The sequence below is a fragment of the Rhinopithecus bieti genome, unplaced genomic scaffold, assembly GCF_001698545.2.
Source record: "Rhinopithecus bieti isolate Rb0 unplaced genomic scaffold, ASM169854v2 scaffold_79532, whole genome shotgun sequence".
NCBI lineage: Eukaryota > Metazoa > Chordata > Mammalia > Primates > Cercopithecidae > Rhinopithecus > Rhinopithecus bieti.
Genome location: NW_016830370.1, coordinates 68261 through 81368, shown reverse-complemented (window position 1 = coordinate 81368; position 13108 = coordinate 68261). Strand labels below are relative to the sequence as shown.

General features: G+C 56.1%; 1 protein-coding gene across 5 annotated transcripts in view; it reads left to right on the top strand.

Annotated features, from left to right (window-relative positions):
* The window catches only part of UVSSA (UV stimulated scaffold protein A), a 43422-nt gene that overhangs the window by 12986 nt on the left and 17328 nt on the right, over positions 1-13108 (top strand). For all 5 annotated transcript variants that reach the window (XM_017865425.1, XM_017865427.1, XM_017865422.1 and 2 more), the window contains one exon: positions 6768-6879. In XM_017865425.1, coding sequence (XP_017720914.1) covers positions 6768-6879 — 112 coding nt within the window. The remainder of the gene's footprint in view (positions 1-6767; positions 6880-13108) is intronic.

Here is a 13108-nt window from a genome sequence, read left to right as displayed (position 1 = left end):
GTGTGCTGTGCGTTTGGAGTGCCTCTGTGTGGCTCCCGTCCGTGTGCCGTGCGTTTGGAGTGCCTCTGTGGCTCCCGTCCGTGTGCTGTGCGTTTGGAGTGCCTCTGTGTGGCTCCCGTCCGTGTGCCGTGCGTTTGGAGTGCCTCTGTGGCTTCCGTCCGTGTGCTGTGCGTTTGGAGTGCCTCTGTGGCTTCCGTCTGGAAGCAGGCCAAGGGTGAATCTCCTGGATCGATGTGCAGCGTCATTTGGTAGATTGAGTGTCCAGCCTTGCCGCACTCCAGGGCAGGTGTGATCATCCGTGACTGCGTCATTCACTGAGCTGATAAAAATCCTCTGGAAACTTTCACATTGCCTGCTGCCAAATTACATAGCTCAGATCACCAATTACTTTGTATTGTATAATTAACAAAATATTAATTTGCTATCGGCCAGTGAGTCAGAAAACCATCTTAAGCATCATTCTCTTTAGTTCTGTCAGCGTGGCTCTTTCCTTCTGCTAGTTACTGGGTTACTTGTTTCCATGGCTGAAAGATGCATTTGTTTTTGTTCTCGCCGGTGTTGAGTCCGTTGGGGCAGCCACGTGGGTTCGGCCATGGGCGCGTCCTCCGTTGCTTACAGAACTGGAGTTGTCCCCCCACCTCTGTGGTTTTCTTTTTTTGAGACGGAGTCTCGCTCTGTCGCCTGGGCTGGAGTGCAGTGGCCGGATCTCGGCTCACTGCAAGCTCTGCCTCCCGGGTTCACGCCATTCTCCTGCCTCAGCCTCCCGAGTAGCTGGGACTGCAGGCATCCGCCACCTCGCCTGGCTGGTTTTTTGTATTTTTTAGTAGAGATGGGGTTTCACCGTGTTAGCCAGGATGGTCTCGATCTCCTGACCTCGTGATCCGCCCGTCTCGGCCTCCCAAAGTGCTGGGATTACAGGCTTGAGCCACTGCGCCCGGCCTGTGGTTTTCTTTCTCTGTCAGCTGCCTGTCTGCCTTCTCCACCGGCCTTACCACCAGAGCTCTGATCTTTGGAGTTAGAAGCCAGAAGCATTCTCTTGCCCTCATGTTCAGTGGGCTTGGGGTTGCAGCCGACAGCCTCCCGGGGACCCTGTCAGCCCCTGGGATGGAGGCCCCACCTCCTTTCCCTGCTGTGCGTGAGGGAAAGTTTTCTGTGATGCTCTGGAGCCATGGGAGTGTCTGACTCCCGGGAGGTGAAAAGGACAGAAACTGAAAAGCCAGGGATGAAATGTGGACCCACCAGGCACAGGCAGGGGAGAAGGGACCTAAATCAACGCTGTCGGGAAACCTTGGACCGCCGTAGGGCTGGGAAGGAGCCTTCCTGGGTGATGGGGCCTCCATCATGCCGAAGGCCAAGCCGCCACGTCCGCCACCGTGTCCGAGGGCTGCCCGCCGGGGGGCGCAGACACACGGGCTCTCCGGAGTCAGCACGGGGAACACGGGGAGAACACCTGAGGCCCAGCCGGGGCTCAGGCCAGCCCTCCCTCTCACACCGGTGGCTCAGGCCTGTCTCTTGAGCCTTCACCGTCCCTCAGTACCTGTCTGCAAAACAGAGGGCACTTCCCAGACAAGCCCAGCGCTGCTTGAAACACCTCCCCACGCTGTTACCCCTTCCGTTTGGAAAGCAGCCCTGTGGGGTCGCTGGGTTTTCCGCCCCATTTTACAGACCGGGAAGCTGAGCCCTGGAGAGGCTGTGTGGGCCCAGCCTCCTTGTCCAGGCCTGGCCGCCTGGTGAATGTGAGTGCGCCTGACGAACCGGCACTGTGGCCGCACAGCTGAACGTCCGCGCTTCCCAGAGCCTGGCATTCTGGCCCCTGTGGGCCCTGGCTGCACTCTCCTTCCCTGAGAAGGTCAGGCTGAAGCAGGGTCCTTTCCCGCCCCTGTGTGTGTGTCTGTGTGTGTGTGTGTGTGTGTGTCTCACTGGAATCCAGAAGCGAGGACACAGGCAGCCCTCATTTTCCCGAGCCCAGAGTTAGCTTTCCTTGCAGAGCTCGGGGGCAGGAGCTACTAGATTTGGAGGTGCCAGGAGTAAGAAGTCATTCCGCTCTCCACTGAAGGGGGCGTTTGTGACCCCTGGTGCCTCGAGCTGCTTCCCGAGCACCGCACACAGCGCTCCTGCTCAGCAAGAACCAGGCCCACAGCCTCTGCTCAGAGCGTCCTGTGTGGGACCCAGGGACAAATGCCAGTTTGGCTGCCCTAGGAGAAGAGGCCGCCCTGGCCCAGCTCCATCCGTCTGGAGGGCAACAGAGACCCAGGACCCCCAGCCCGTATCTGGTTGGCAGATGTATGTCTCCATCTGGCAGGCGGCCCTGGGGACCCAGCAGAAATTTTGCCCCCAGCCTGGCTCTGGAATTGACCTCCAGGCATCCTGTGAACCTGAGGCCTCCTCCTCTCACGCCCAAGAAGGCCCCCAGGCCTGTGGTGCTGTGGCCCTGGCCCCTGCAACTGGGACTCCAGGAAGTGGTCCGAGGCCCACCGTACTGGTTAGCAGCTCCCAAGGTCTGTCTGAGCCTCATCCCTGGGAGTGATCTGGGTTAGACGAGAATGGGAAGAGGCCCACAGCGCTGTTTTGTGATATTCTTATAAGAGCGTATTGATGACTGTAGATTTTATAGTAAAGAGCCAGTCGTTCTAGAAAGCAACGATTTGCCTCAGCAGAACCTCCAGGCTCTCGTTTCAGAGGTGAGGACGTGCCCATGGTGCTGTGTCTGTGTCCAGCAGGTTCCGCTCGGCCCCGACAGTGCTGCCCGCCAGGTGCCCTTCCCACACGCTCACTGTGGTCAGCCCTGCTCCGCGCCGCCCTCCGTCCTCTCAAGGTGCGTCCCTGGCAGCCGGAGATGCACATGAGATATTGGCCTGGCTGGGCAATTTGCACGGCCTTCCAGGGAGGGCATTAGCATATAAATAGCAGATGCAATGAGGACCATCACAGCTGAGCACGTTTAATTTTTAGTTTATAAGATAGAATGGGTTTTTAAACGCATAGCCATCAAGGCGCTGAAAGACAAATGTAGTTTGGAACTCACTTGTCTGACGAGGCCTTACATCATTTTTTTTTTTTTTTTTTAAAAGGGAAACACACACACATAAAACTGAACAAAAGTAATTTCTTGGGTGAAAAGTAATTGAGACCGCATACCAAGTTAATTAGATCGTACAAAATTTATTTAATGGCCCCAGCTGTATCTCCCAGCCTGCGTGTGGTGGACGAACCTGCCCCTTCACCCAGGCCTCTCCTCTTCCTTTCCTTCTCAAATAATTAGTAATCTCGCCACCCTACTCCTGTGAACTGATTGCATTGTATATTTTAGCCGTTTTATTGCTTGTTTAATTATGATCGTGGAGGCTCATTTTTCTAAATCCTTTTAAGTGTGGGTGAGAATCCATTTGTATGAAGCCAGCAGAGGCCCCAAGTGCTCCTGCCCGCCTCCCCGTGGTGGCCGGGGTTCCTTTGGAGGCACCCTGTGCACGGGCGGTCTTGGCTCTCCGTGTCGAGGGTCTGTAGCTCCTGTAGCTGCTGCACTGCGGACCAGCCTCGGGAGGCTTCCAGTGCCTTGCAGGGGACTTGGCCCATTAGGGAAGGTGTGGGCACAGGTCACAGTCCCCTTGGGAGGGGCAGCCTGCTGGTGACCTGTGCCTCCCACGCCCCTGCGTTATCACAGGAAGCTCGGCTTCCAGGTTGGTGTCAAAGCAGATTGCTCTGAGAACCTTTTCCAAACCTAACCTCATTTTGTAGACATTTCCGGTCCCAGCACCGCCGTAGGGTGTGTGATCTCCTTTCCAGGATTCTTGCTCGTCCAGAGCCCCCCAGCGCCAGTGCCCAGCCCCTCGGCAGGGCCTGCAGACACGTGGTGCTGGCCCCCGGCTCGTCTGTCCCTGACCTTGAGGGTGGCTGGCTCTTGCCTGTCACCACTTGATGATTTGACTTCTTAGAGGTGAACTGGAGGTGTGTGGGACCACGTGGAAGGGGTGCTTCCTGTGGGGTCTCACCCTCCCTTTGGGCTCCGTGCGCTTTGAGGCTTCGGGGAGCTCTGTCCCCAGTGACCACGCTGTTCCTGTCCTCCGAGCAGGCTCCTGAACAGCCACACAGCGTCCTGGGCTCCCAGCTTCCCCATCTTCAGCATCCCCGCCTGTCCCTGACTTTCAGTGTGCCCAGCACCAGATGTCGGAGGTGACCGCACTGTGCGTCTGTGGGTTTCAGACATGAGAAATTATCCCGTGTGAATGGAAACCTGAAAACAGCAGCTTTCAGCCTTCCATTTAGTATTATCAGTGAAGTCCCTAAAACCTGAGTTGCTGTGGTTTGAGGGGCTACCACAGCCTCTAAATAGTTTCAAGCTGAAATGTGGAAATGGTGGCTGTGGTGGGCTCTTGCCCGGGAGAAAGCTCTGGGGCTTCCTCAGAGGTGAAGGGAGATCCACCCACGGGCCGGGCTGGTGTTAGAGGGAGCTGCTTACCGGGACCAGGGTGGCCTCATCAGCGCTGATTTAAGAACAAAGGGGAACCCGGGGCTTCTAATTTAATCACAGAAATGAACCATTATTTGGGGAGAAAGAAGGTATAATTCCTAATAGTTAGCTTAGCAGTTGAATATTTTTTCGGAAATGAAAATTTGATAAAAGTCCCCGATGAAATTCAAGGGTGCGAACAATAAGCATAATATTTTTTTAAAATGACCCCCATATTTAAAATCTGGCACTATATGTTATGCATTGTAGCACCCGGTCCACATCTACCTTTCAGAAAATTAAAACACATAAATTCTGTTTAGTGTGTGATCCGCACTGCACTGGCTGAGAACCGTAATGCCCTGAAACCTTGGGCTGCTCTCCACCTTTCATAAATTCCTGGCAGATTCTGTACAGAAATAATTTTCAGGTCCGTGGCTTGTTGTTATTCAGACGTGATGGATCGCCATCATTTGCTCAGCGCGGGAGTTAAGTGCCCCCGTCATTTCCAAAGAGTATAATTGGGACGTTTCACAGGTCAGCGGTGGAGACAGGCTTCCCTTTTGATCAGTGTTAGACTGATAACAAAAATTACAGTTTCCAGTGATTAATGTCTCCTGCTTCCCAGATGCTTGGCAGCGGGCTGCTCCTAAACAAAGTGCACTTGGTCTGACGATCGGTGCCGGGGCCACCTCCTGGCAGGGTGCTGGTGCCCGGGCCCCGCGGCCTTGTGCGGCCTGGCTCCGTGGGGGCCACCTCCTGGCAGGGTCCTGGTGCCCGGGCCCCGCGGCCTTGTGTGGCCTGGCTCCGTGGGGGCCACCTCCCGGCAGGGTCCTGGTGCCCGGGCCCCGCGGCCTTGTGCGGCCTGGCTCCGGGGGGCTGGATGTGGAGCCACGGTCCCCTGCTCCCCCGGCTTTGTCTCTGGTGAACATGTGGACTCCTGCCCTGGGGGGTCAGGGGTCAGGCCCTCTTCAGCTGTCCTTCCTCCCTTCAGGAAGCAAAGCTGCGATCGCAGCACCTGTGAGGTGCTGATGCTGGGAATGCGTTTTAGAAATGAAGGTGTGTGTCAGAGTGATTACGGTTTTCGGTTTTTCTCTTATCAACCCGTTAACAGTCCCCTTGCTTGGTGTTCCTCTGATAGGAATCTCCCTTCCGGGAAGTTTCCCTTTCTCAGGTGCCTCCACCCCGGGGGCACCTCCACCCTGGGGCACCTCCACCCTAGCCACCCCAGGACACCTCCATCCTGGCCACCCCAGGGCACCTCCATCCTGGCCACCCTGGGGTCATGACCTTCAGCTGCCCTAGCAGCCCTGCCAGTCCCTCTCCTGGCCTGAGGGAGCTGAAGGTGAGGAATGACTGCCCTGCTGTGCTGAGCCCACACCAGGTTTGTGGTGGGTGAGCTGCGGAGGCGGGGCTCTCAGGGACGGATGGTGTGCCCTGGGGGCTATGTGTGAGCTCCCACACCCTGTCCTGGGCCATGGTGGGGCTGTTGGAAGGATGCAGGCCAGTGGGAAGGTGAGGCGGAGAAGAGTTTGCTCATGGCCACACCTGAGCACATGGATGGAGCAGGTGGTGCCCACCGTGTGGCCATGTTACTAAGCAGTGGGCTCGCTACCGAGTGCACACAGAAGCCAGTACTACAGCAGCAGCCTTTGGGAAGACAAAGGCTTTATCGGGGCAGGCAGCCTTTTTCTCATGGGAGGAGGGAGGCGGGGGTGGCCTGAGGGCTTCCAGACTCAGTGAGGGATCCCCTACATCTACCCTGGCAGAGAAGTGACCTTGTCAAAAGGAAATTGAGGTGGTTTTCATTCAAGCCCTCAAGGACAGAATGTTCCAGAAGTACTTGTCCCTTTCGGTCATCTGACATGCTGTGGTCACACCAGCGCCACGGGAGAACCCCCTGTGCGGGGAGCTAGCCCTGGCCATTGCAGAAGAGCAGATGCACCTGCTCCACCTGGTGGGAAGATGACTCCCCTAAGCCATGGGGGCACGGCCACCCTTGCACCAGTGCGACGCCATTCCACGTGAGGACCTCACCTCCCACAGGGACCTGGGGAGTCAGCCAGGGTTGCAGTTCGTGGATTTGACGTAGACTCTAAACAGCCCCCAGCGCAGGGGCAGTGCGGAGGTGGTGTGATGTTGGGGAATGAGAGCAGCCTTGGAGACAACCCTAACTGCAGTCCAGCTGTGGCTCATGCTGGAGCCCTGAGCGGGAGAAAAAGCTCCACAACAAAAAGGCATTTCCAGGGCTCTGCCCACTGAGAGCTGTGTTCATACACAGGGTCTGGGGGTTGATCTGTACTGGGGCATCTTTCCACAGACGGAAGCCCTGGGGAATGCGGAGGAAGATGAGGATGATGAGGACTTTGTGGAGGTCCCTGAGAAGGAGGGGTATGAGCCCCACATCCCCGACCACCTGCGCTCTGAGTATGGTGAGCAGCGGGCCCTGTCGGAGGGTGCCTGGGTGGAGGGTCCCCCACTCAGGATGTGGCCCCTTGGGATCCATCTGGTGGTAACTGCTGCTTTGGTTTAAAATACTGCTTTTCCTGCTCGTGATCGTAGCCATGAGGCTGAGAAGTTGTGTGCGTGCTTTTCCTCTGTGCTTTGGCTCCATCTTGGGGTCTCGGGCCTAGCGTCCTCCCTGCAGCCTGCCCCGAGGTGTGCTCCCTCTCCGGTGGTCCTGCTGGTCCTCCTCTGCCAGGCAGGCCCTCAGGTGCCCAAGTCTGGGTCAGGGGCCATCCTACTCTTGGTTCTTGTGTGGAGGCCCCAGCACACCGGCCTGCTCTAAGGACGCATCAGGGCAGGTCCTGACCTCCCTCTGCCATCAGCAGCCCTGCTCAGGGACAGAAAGGCCTCACGCACGAGGGTGGGCTCTGGTGGGCTCCTTGAACTTGAGGGTTGTGGGTGTGATTCCCGCAGCTACAGGAGCCGCTGCTAGCAGGTGGGAGGGGCCGCCACCCCACACCCTCCAGGCTCCCCTCCCCACTTAGTGGAGTCACAAGCACAGGCATCCCTCCTCACCACTGGTGATGCCACAGACTCGGGTCTGGGCCCAGGGCTGCTGTGCCCTCCACAGCAAGGAGCTCCTGTCATTCTCAGGGAGCACTCGGGAGGTGCTGAGTGCTGCCACAGCCTGTGCTATGCCATCGAGGGCTTAGGTTTTTCAAAAATACCTCCCAAAGCCACGTTCCCATGCCACACCCAGGATTGTGCCCTCAAGGAGGGGCGTGGGCCCAGGTGGGTCTACTCTTCAAGTTCCCCAGAGTACCCACAGTGGTATTTGCATGGAGGGGAAGCAAATGAAAACAAGACCGTCAGCTTTTGTGTGAAATGGACAAGTTGGTTTGAATCAGAGTATAAGAAGAGGTGTAGACCGGGCGTGGTGGCTCACGCCTGTAGTCTCAGCACTTTGGGAGGCCAAGGCGGGTGGATCATGAGGTCAGGAGATTGAGACCATCCTGGCTAGCACGGTGAAACCCTGTCTCTACTAAAAATACAAAAAACTAGCTGGGCGAGGTGGCAGGCGCCTATAGTCCCAGCTACTCGGGAGGCTGAGGCAGGAGAATGGTGTGAACCCGGGCGGTGGAGCTTGCAGTGAGCCGAGATGGCGCCACTGCACTCCAATCTGGGAGACACAGCAAGACTCCGTCTCAAAAAAAAAAAAAAAAAAAAAAAAAAAAAAAGAGATGTAAATTTGTTAAGAGAATTTAGATGATTAGACAACTCATGTGTGAAGATATGACCCATTAAGGGTGTCATGCCAGATTAGCACAACCAGGCTTCTAACGGTCCTCCATTTGTATGGTCCTGTTTACTGGGGTCCTGCTGTCTTCTGCCCTGGGGCCACCCAGTGAGGGCCCAGGCTGTGAAGGCTGAGCTCCTGGGGTCAGTGTGAGCTTGAGGGTCTGGAAGAAAGCCTCAGATGCCTGGGGCCAGCTGCGACCTCTCTCTGGGCACCATTGTGGCCTGGCCCATTCCGGACCAGGGTCCTGTGCTGCTTCTCCAGGGGTTCTGGCCAGGCAGGCAGAAGCCGAGGGACCTGCACGCCTGTCCCCCCTACCGACCTCACTGTGTCAGACCCCGTCCCCCGCCGGGCCACAGCCCCAGCTGTGCCCTCATTGGGCTTCCCCCGTCCCCACCTCACACACTCTGTTCTTCCAACTCCAGCGTCCACCTGAAATGGTCTTTCTGCTGATTCCCCCCCTTTGGGCAGGAGTCCCCATGCCTGACGTGAGGGCCCTGGGGGTGCCTGAGCAAGCTGTTGGCCGCTGCAATCTCTTTCCTGGTTCTCGGCCACCCTCAGGTGGACCAGGCCGTGGGTCCAGCTCCAGGAGCACCGGTCGAAGCGCAGAGGTGTCTCCTGGAGGTGCTGCAGCCGGGGCCTAGGCAGCCATGTTGTCTGCATAGGCCCACCCTGACCCGGCCTGCTGGGCTGCCTCATCTCCTGGATCCCTTCTGGGCGTCTTCAGAGTCTGGGAGCTGGCACTGACTCTTGGCCTATAGAGTCACTGACATTTCCTGGCCCTGGGTCTCTGCACGGACCTGTTATGATGGCTTCTGAGCCCTTTGAGCGGAAGTTACACATCTTAGACGGGGTGATGTGTGGCGTCTCAAAGGCAGAAATCCCCACTTCCCCTAAAACCTGACTTGTGGCTCTAAATTATCCAAAGCAAAGCCAGAAGCGAAACTCAAACGAGGTGACTCTCCCCAAAGAACAGAGCGGTCTTTCATCAGAAGAGGTGAGGCTCCCTCCGGCCTCTGGTCAAACACAATGGTGACACCGCTCACTCGTCACCAGGCCTGGCCGTCCCCTCCCCACTGGAGCCCAGGGGTCCTGAGTCCATCCACAATAGCGTCCAGCCAAAGGGGCTGAGCTGCACAGGTCTCGTAGCCCCTGCTGGGTGTGCCGGGACACCTGCTCTGACACAGCCCTGCTGCAGGTACACCTAGCCTCACAGGGTCACAGGTAGGCACTGGGCGTGGCAGTCCTGATTAAGCCCCACTGGTGGGCTGTCCCAGCCTGACCCTGGTTGTGAAGGCATCTCCAGATGTGTGTCTCCAGCTCAGGCCCCAGGCTCAGCAGAGCAGAGATGAGCTGTCCCTGCTGGGTCAGTCCTGGTCCAGGGAAGTGTGCATAACTGGTGCACTGGCCACCGGTTCTTGTCATTGCAGCTGCAGGTCCCCACAGCGCCCTCCTCTGCTGGCTCCAAGCCTCCTCCACTGTATGGCATCTGCCCCTTCGCTCTCAGGGCCCACGCATGCCTGGCGGAGGGGAGGGTGCCTTAGAAGCGGGGGGCTCCATCACAGCCTTGCCTGGGGCAGGCAGAGACCCTGGCAGTTTTATTGCCACTGATTGACTTCTTGAAGTGGGAAGGCTGACCACCTTCTGCCTTCAGCCTTGAAGGTGCCGATGGCCCCTGTAGGCCTGGCCTGGGTGTCCTCGGCGGCACTGCTGGGAGTCGCCTGGGTGCAAGTGTGCGACACCGGCTGTACCAGCCCCAGGCGAGGGCTGGAGGGCCCAAAGGAGGGGCAGGCCCTGGTGACAGAGCTGCCCTCTGGGGTGTGCAGAGGGGACCCCCCGGCCCCACTCAGCTTCTCACCCCAGGGGCCCCAAGAGTGCCGGAGGCAGGGACCAGACGGAAACCGTGGGGGCAGACGCGGGGCCAGCTCAGTCCATAACACGAGTTTATATTCTGTCGCTGTTTTTTCAATTAAACGTGGGCGAATCTGAAGTAGTTAGATTTAGTCTAAATCCACACCACGGAGGAAACCCGTGCTCTTTTGCTTGCTCATTTCTTTCTCTGAATTTTCACTGAAGGGCCTTTATCTTCCCCTTAATCCTACCATTTCTGTCAGGACATAATCTCTTTCTCAAATTTACATTTTAATTACAAGGCCAGCTGAACTAGGTAAAATCAATAATGTCAGCGCTGGGCAGCCCGCCTGGGCGCAGAGGCCCCCGCCTCTCCGTTTCCTGCCATCGATTCCCTCCCGCACTGTCCGCTTTGGTGCTTCAGGCAAATAGGTGCCACTTGGCCAATTTAAACAAAAAAGGGGATTTGGACATTTTTATGATTCTTTCTAAAAACAACCGTGGGAGTGAATTTGAGCCAAGATACTGGACTCAGTGAGACGCGGTGCGGGCGGGGCAGGCCGGGTTCGGCTGTGACGTGTGGCCTCTTGTTTCCAGGAGTCATTCTTCTTCCTGAAAATGCGTGCTCCCGGTGCCTGAGGAATGCTCTCTGCTTTTTGGGGTTTTGCTTTGAAAGTATGTCAGTGAGATTGATTTTCCACGCGATGCTCAAGTGGGAGTGTTTTTAGTGCCCTAAGTATTTACCCTGCTTTAACACGCTTACCCATCTTTTTAATGGTTTAAAACAACAAATCGATGAAAAATATATTTCATTCTTGTAACTCTTAGGAATTCTCATATTGATCTTTTGGCTGTGACTGTATCTAAATGTCACATTGTTCACTTATCAGTCTTGCCTCCCTCACTGTGAGCATGCACGTGTGTGTGCATGTGTGCACGTGTGCGCGTGTGTGCGTGCATGTGTGTGCGTGCATGTGTGCGCGCACGTGTGCATGTGTGTACGTGCGTGCGTGTGTGCGTGCATGTGTGCGCACGTGTGCATGTGTGTGCGTGCGTGTGTGTGCGCGTGTGCGTGTGTGCGTGCGTGTGTGTGCATGTGCAGGCATGTGCTGTCAGCCCGTATCTGTGTCATGTACATTTCCGGAATACTGAGGGGCACTTGGCAGGTCTGTGAGTAAAAAACCCAGGACATGGCATTGAGTGCCAGGGCTGAACAGAGGCTGCCCAGTGTCTCCCAGGTGCGTGCCGTGGGGCTGGAGGTCCGGCCCTTTCACCTGCTCTGTGGTGGCTCTGTCTCATGTCCTCTGCTCTCAGCCCCTGGGAACCCAGGAAATGGGAGCGGCCCCGCAGGCATGCAGCCGCGAGCAGGTGTGCAGCTGTGCACGGCTCAAAAGAGCTCCCGAGTGGGACAGGCACCTTCTGTGAAGGGCCAGAGCGCAGTCTCTTCAGCTTCAGGGGCCACACGAGGCCTTGTCTCTGCGTGTAGATGATGGGTGCGACTGTGTGCCAGTAACACCCTATTCACGAAAGTAGGCGGTGGGCTGGACTTGGCCCACAGCCACAGGCTGGTGAGCCCTGAGCACAGGGTGTGGCGTTTCTGCATGTGCCAGACTGACCTCTGCCCAGAGAGCTGGTGGCCAAGTCAGAGGTGGTTCCAGACTGCCCAAGTTCTGTGAGCCTTTTTGGAGAGGCAGTTTTTCCCTCCTCTGCAACTCAGGGATGGGGTTGGGGCCACCTCCTTGGTTTCCAGGATGCTTGTCAAGGGCCTGAGCAAGGCCCTTTGTCCTTACCCACTTCCGTCCCAGGAAGCCCCTGCACAGGCAGCCTTGCAGTACCCCCACTTCTCACGCCTCCTCATTCTCCTCCCAGCTCTTCTCCAAACAGAGCATTCCTGGCTATGCAGATAGGTAAGTGGAGGCACCGTGGGTGCCCTCAGAAAGCCTGCCGTGAGCACATGTGTGTTCAGTGACAGCATGCCTGTAAGGACGTGCGTGTGTGGACATGTATGTGTGTGTGTATATTCAGTAAGCCTGCACAAACAGAAGGCCTGCATGCTCTGCGGCTCACTCGTGTTCAGTGAGAGTGCGTCTGTGCGTGGACCTCTCTGTGTGTGTGTGTGTGTGTGTATGTAATCGATCACGTGTACATGAGTTTCTGGACGTCTGAGCTCTCTGGCGGCCTCTGTTTTTGACGCTCTGTTCTGTGGTCTCAGGACACAGTCTGGGCGATGCTGATTCTTGGGAGGTGACTGAGGCCCCTGTTGACTTAGTAGTTGGTTTTCTCTCGTCGGTTCTGCGTGTGTGTTGGAGAAGGACTTCTTGGATATTGTATTAGTCCATGTTCACGCTGCTGATAAAGACATACCCGAGACTGGGCAATTTACAGAAGAAAGAGGTTTATTGAACTTAACGTTCCCCATGTGGGGGAGGCTTCACAATCATGGTGGAAGGCAAGAAGGAGCAAGTCACATCTTAAGTGGATGGCGGCGGGCAGGGAGAGGGCTTGTGCGCAGAAACTCCCGCTTTTAAAACCATCGGATCTCGTGAGACGCATTCACTGTCACGAGAACACCACGGGGAAGACCCACCGGCTCCTTCCCACCACGTGTGGGAATTATGGGAGCTACAAGATGAGATTTGGGTGGGGACACAGAGCCAGACTGTATCAGATAGGAAGTCTCATGGTGTCTCTTAGTTTGGTGGTTTTGACTGTACTGTACAGACCACTCGTGATACGGCTCATTCTTTGCCTAACGGCCACTTTCCAAGAGGGTTCGCCGAAGTCCCTACAGTCAGGGGTGTCTCTGCACCCGTAGCCCCTCAGCATTGCTTTTTATGTTTTGAGACTGCATTTGTAAGTTACATATCTGTTCATGTTTATTACACCTTCAAACATTCCTTCTTTTACCCTCTTATTTTTTACCTAAAATCTAGTTTTTCTAGTACCCACATAGGACCTCCTCTGTTTTTTGGTCACTGTTTTCATAGTAAATCTTTTTTCATCCCTTTATTTTCAACTTTTCACTAACCATTGTATTAAGTGGGTCTTCTTTTTTTTTTTTTTTTTTT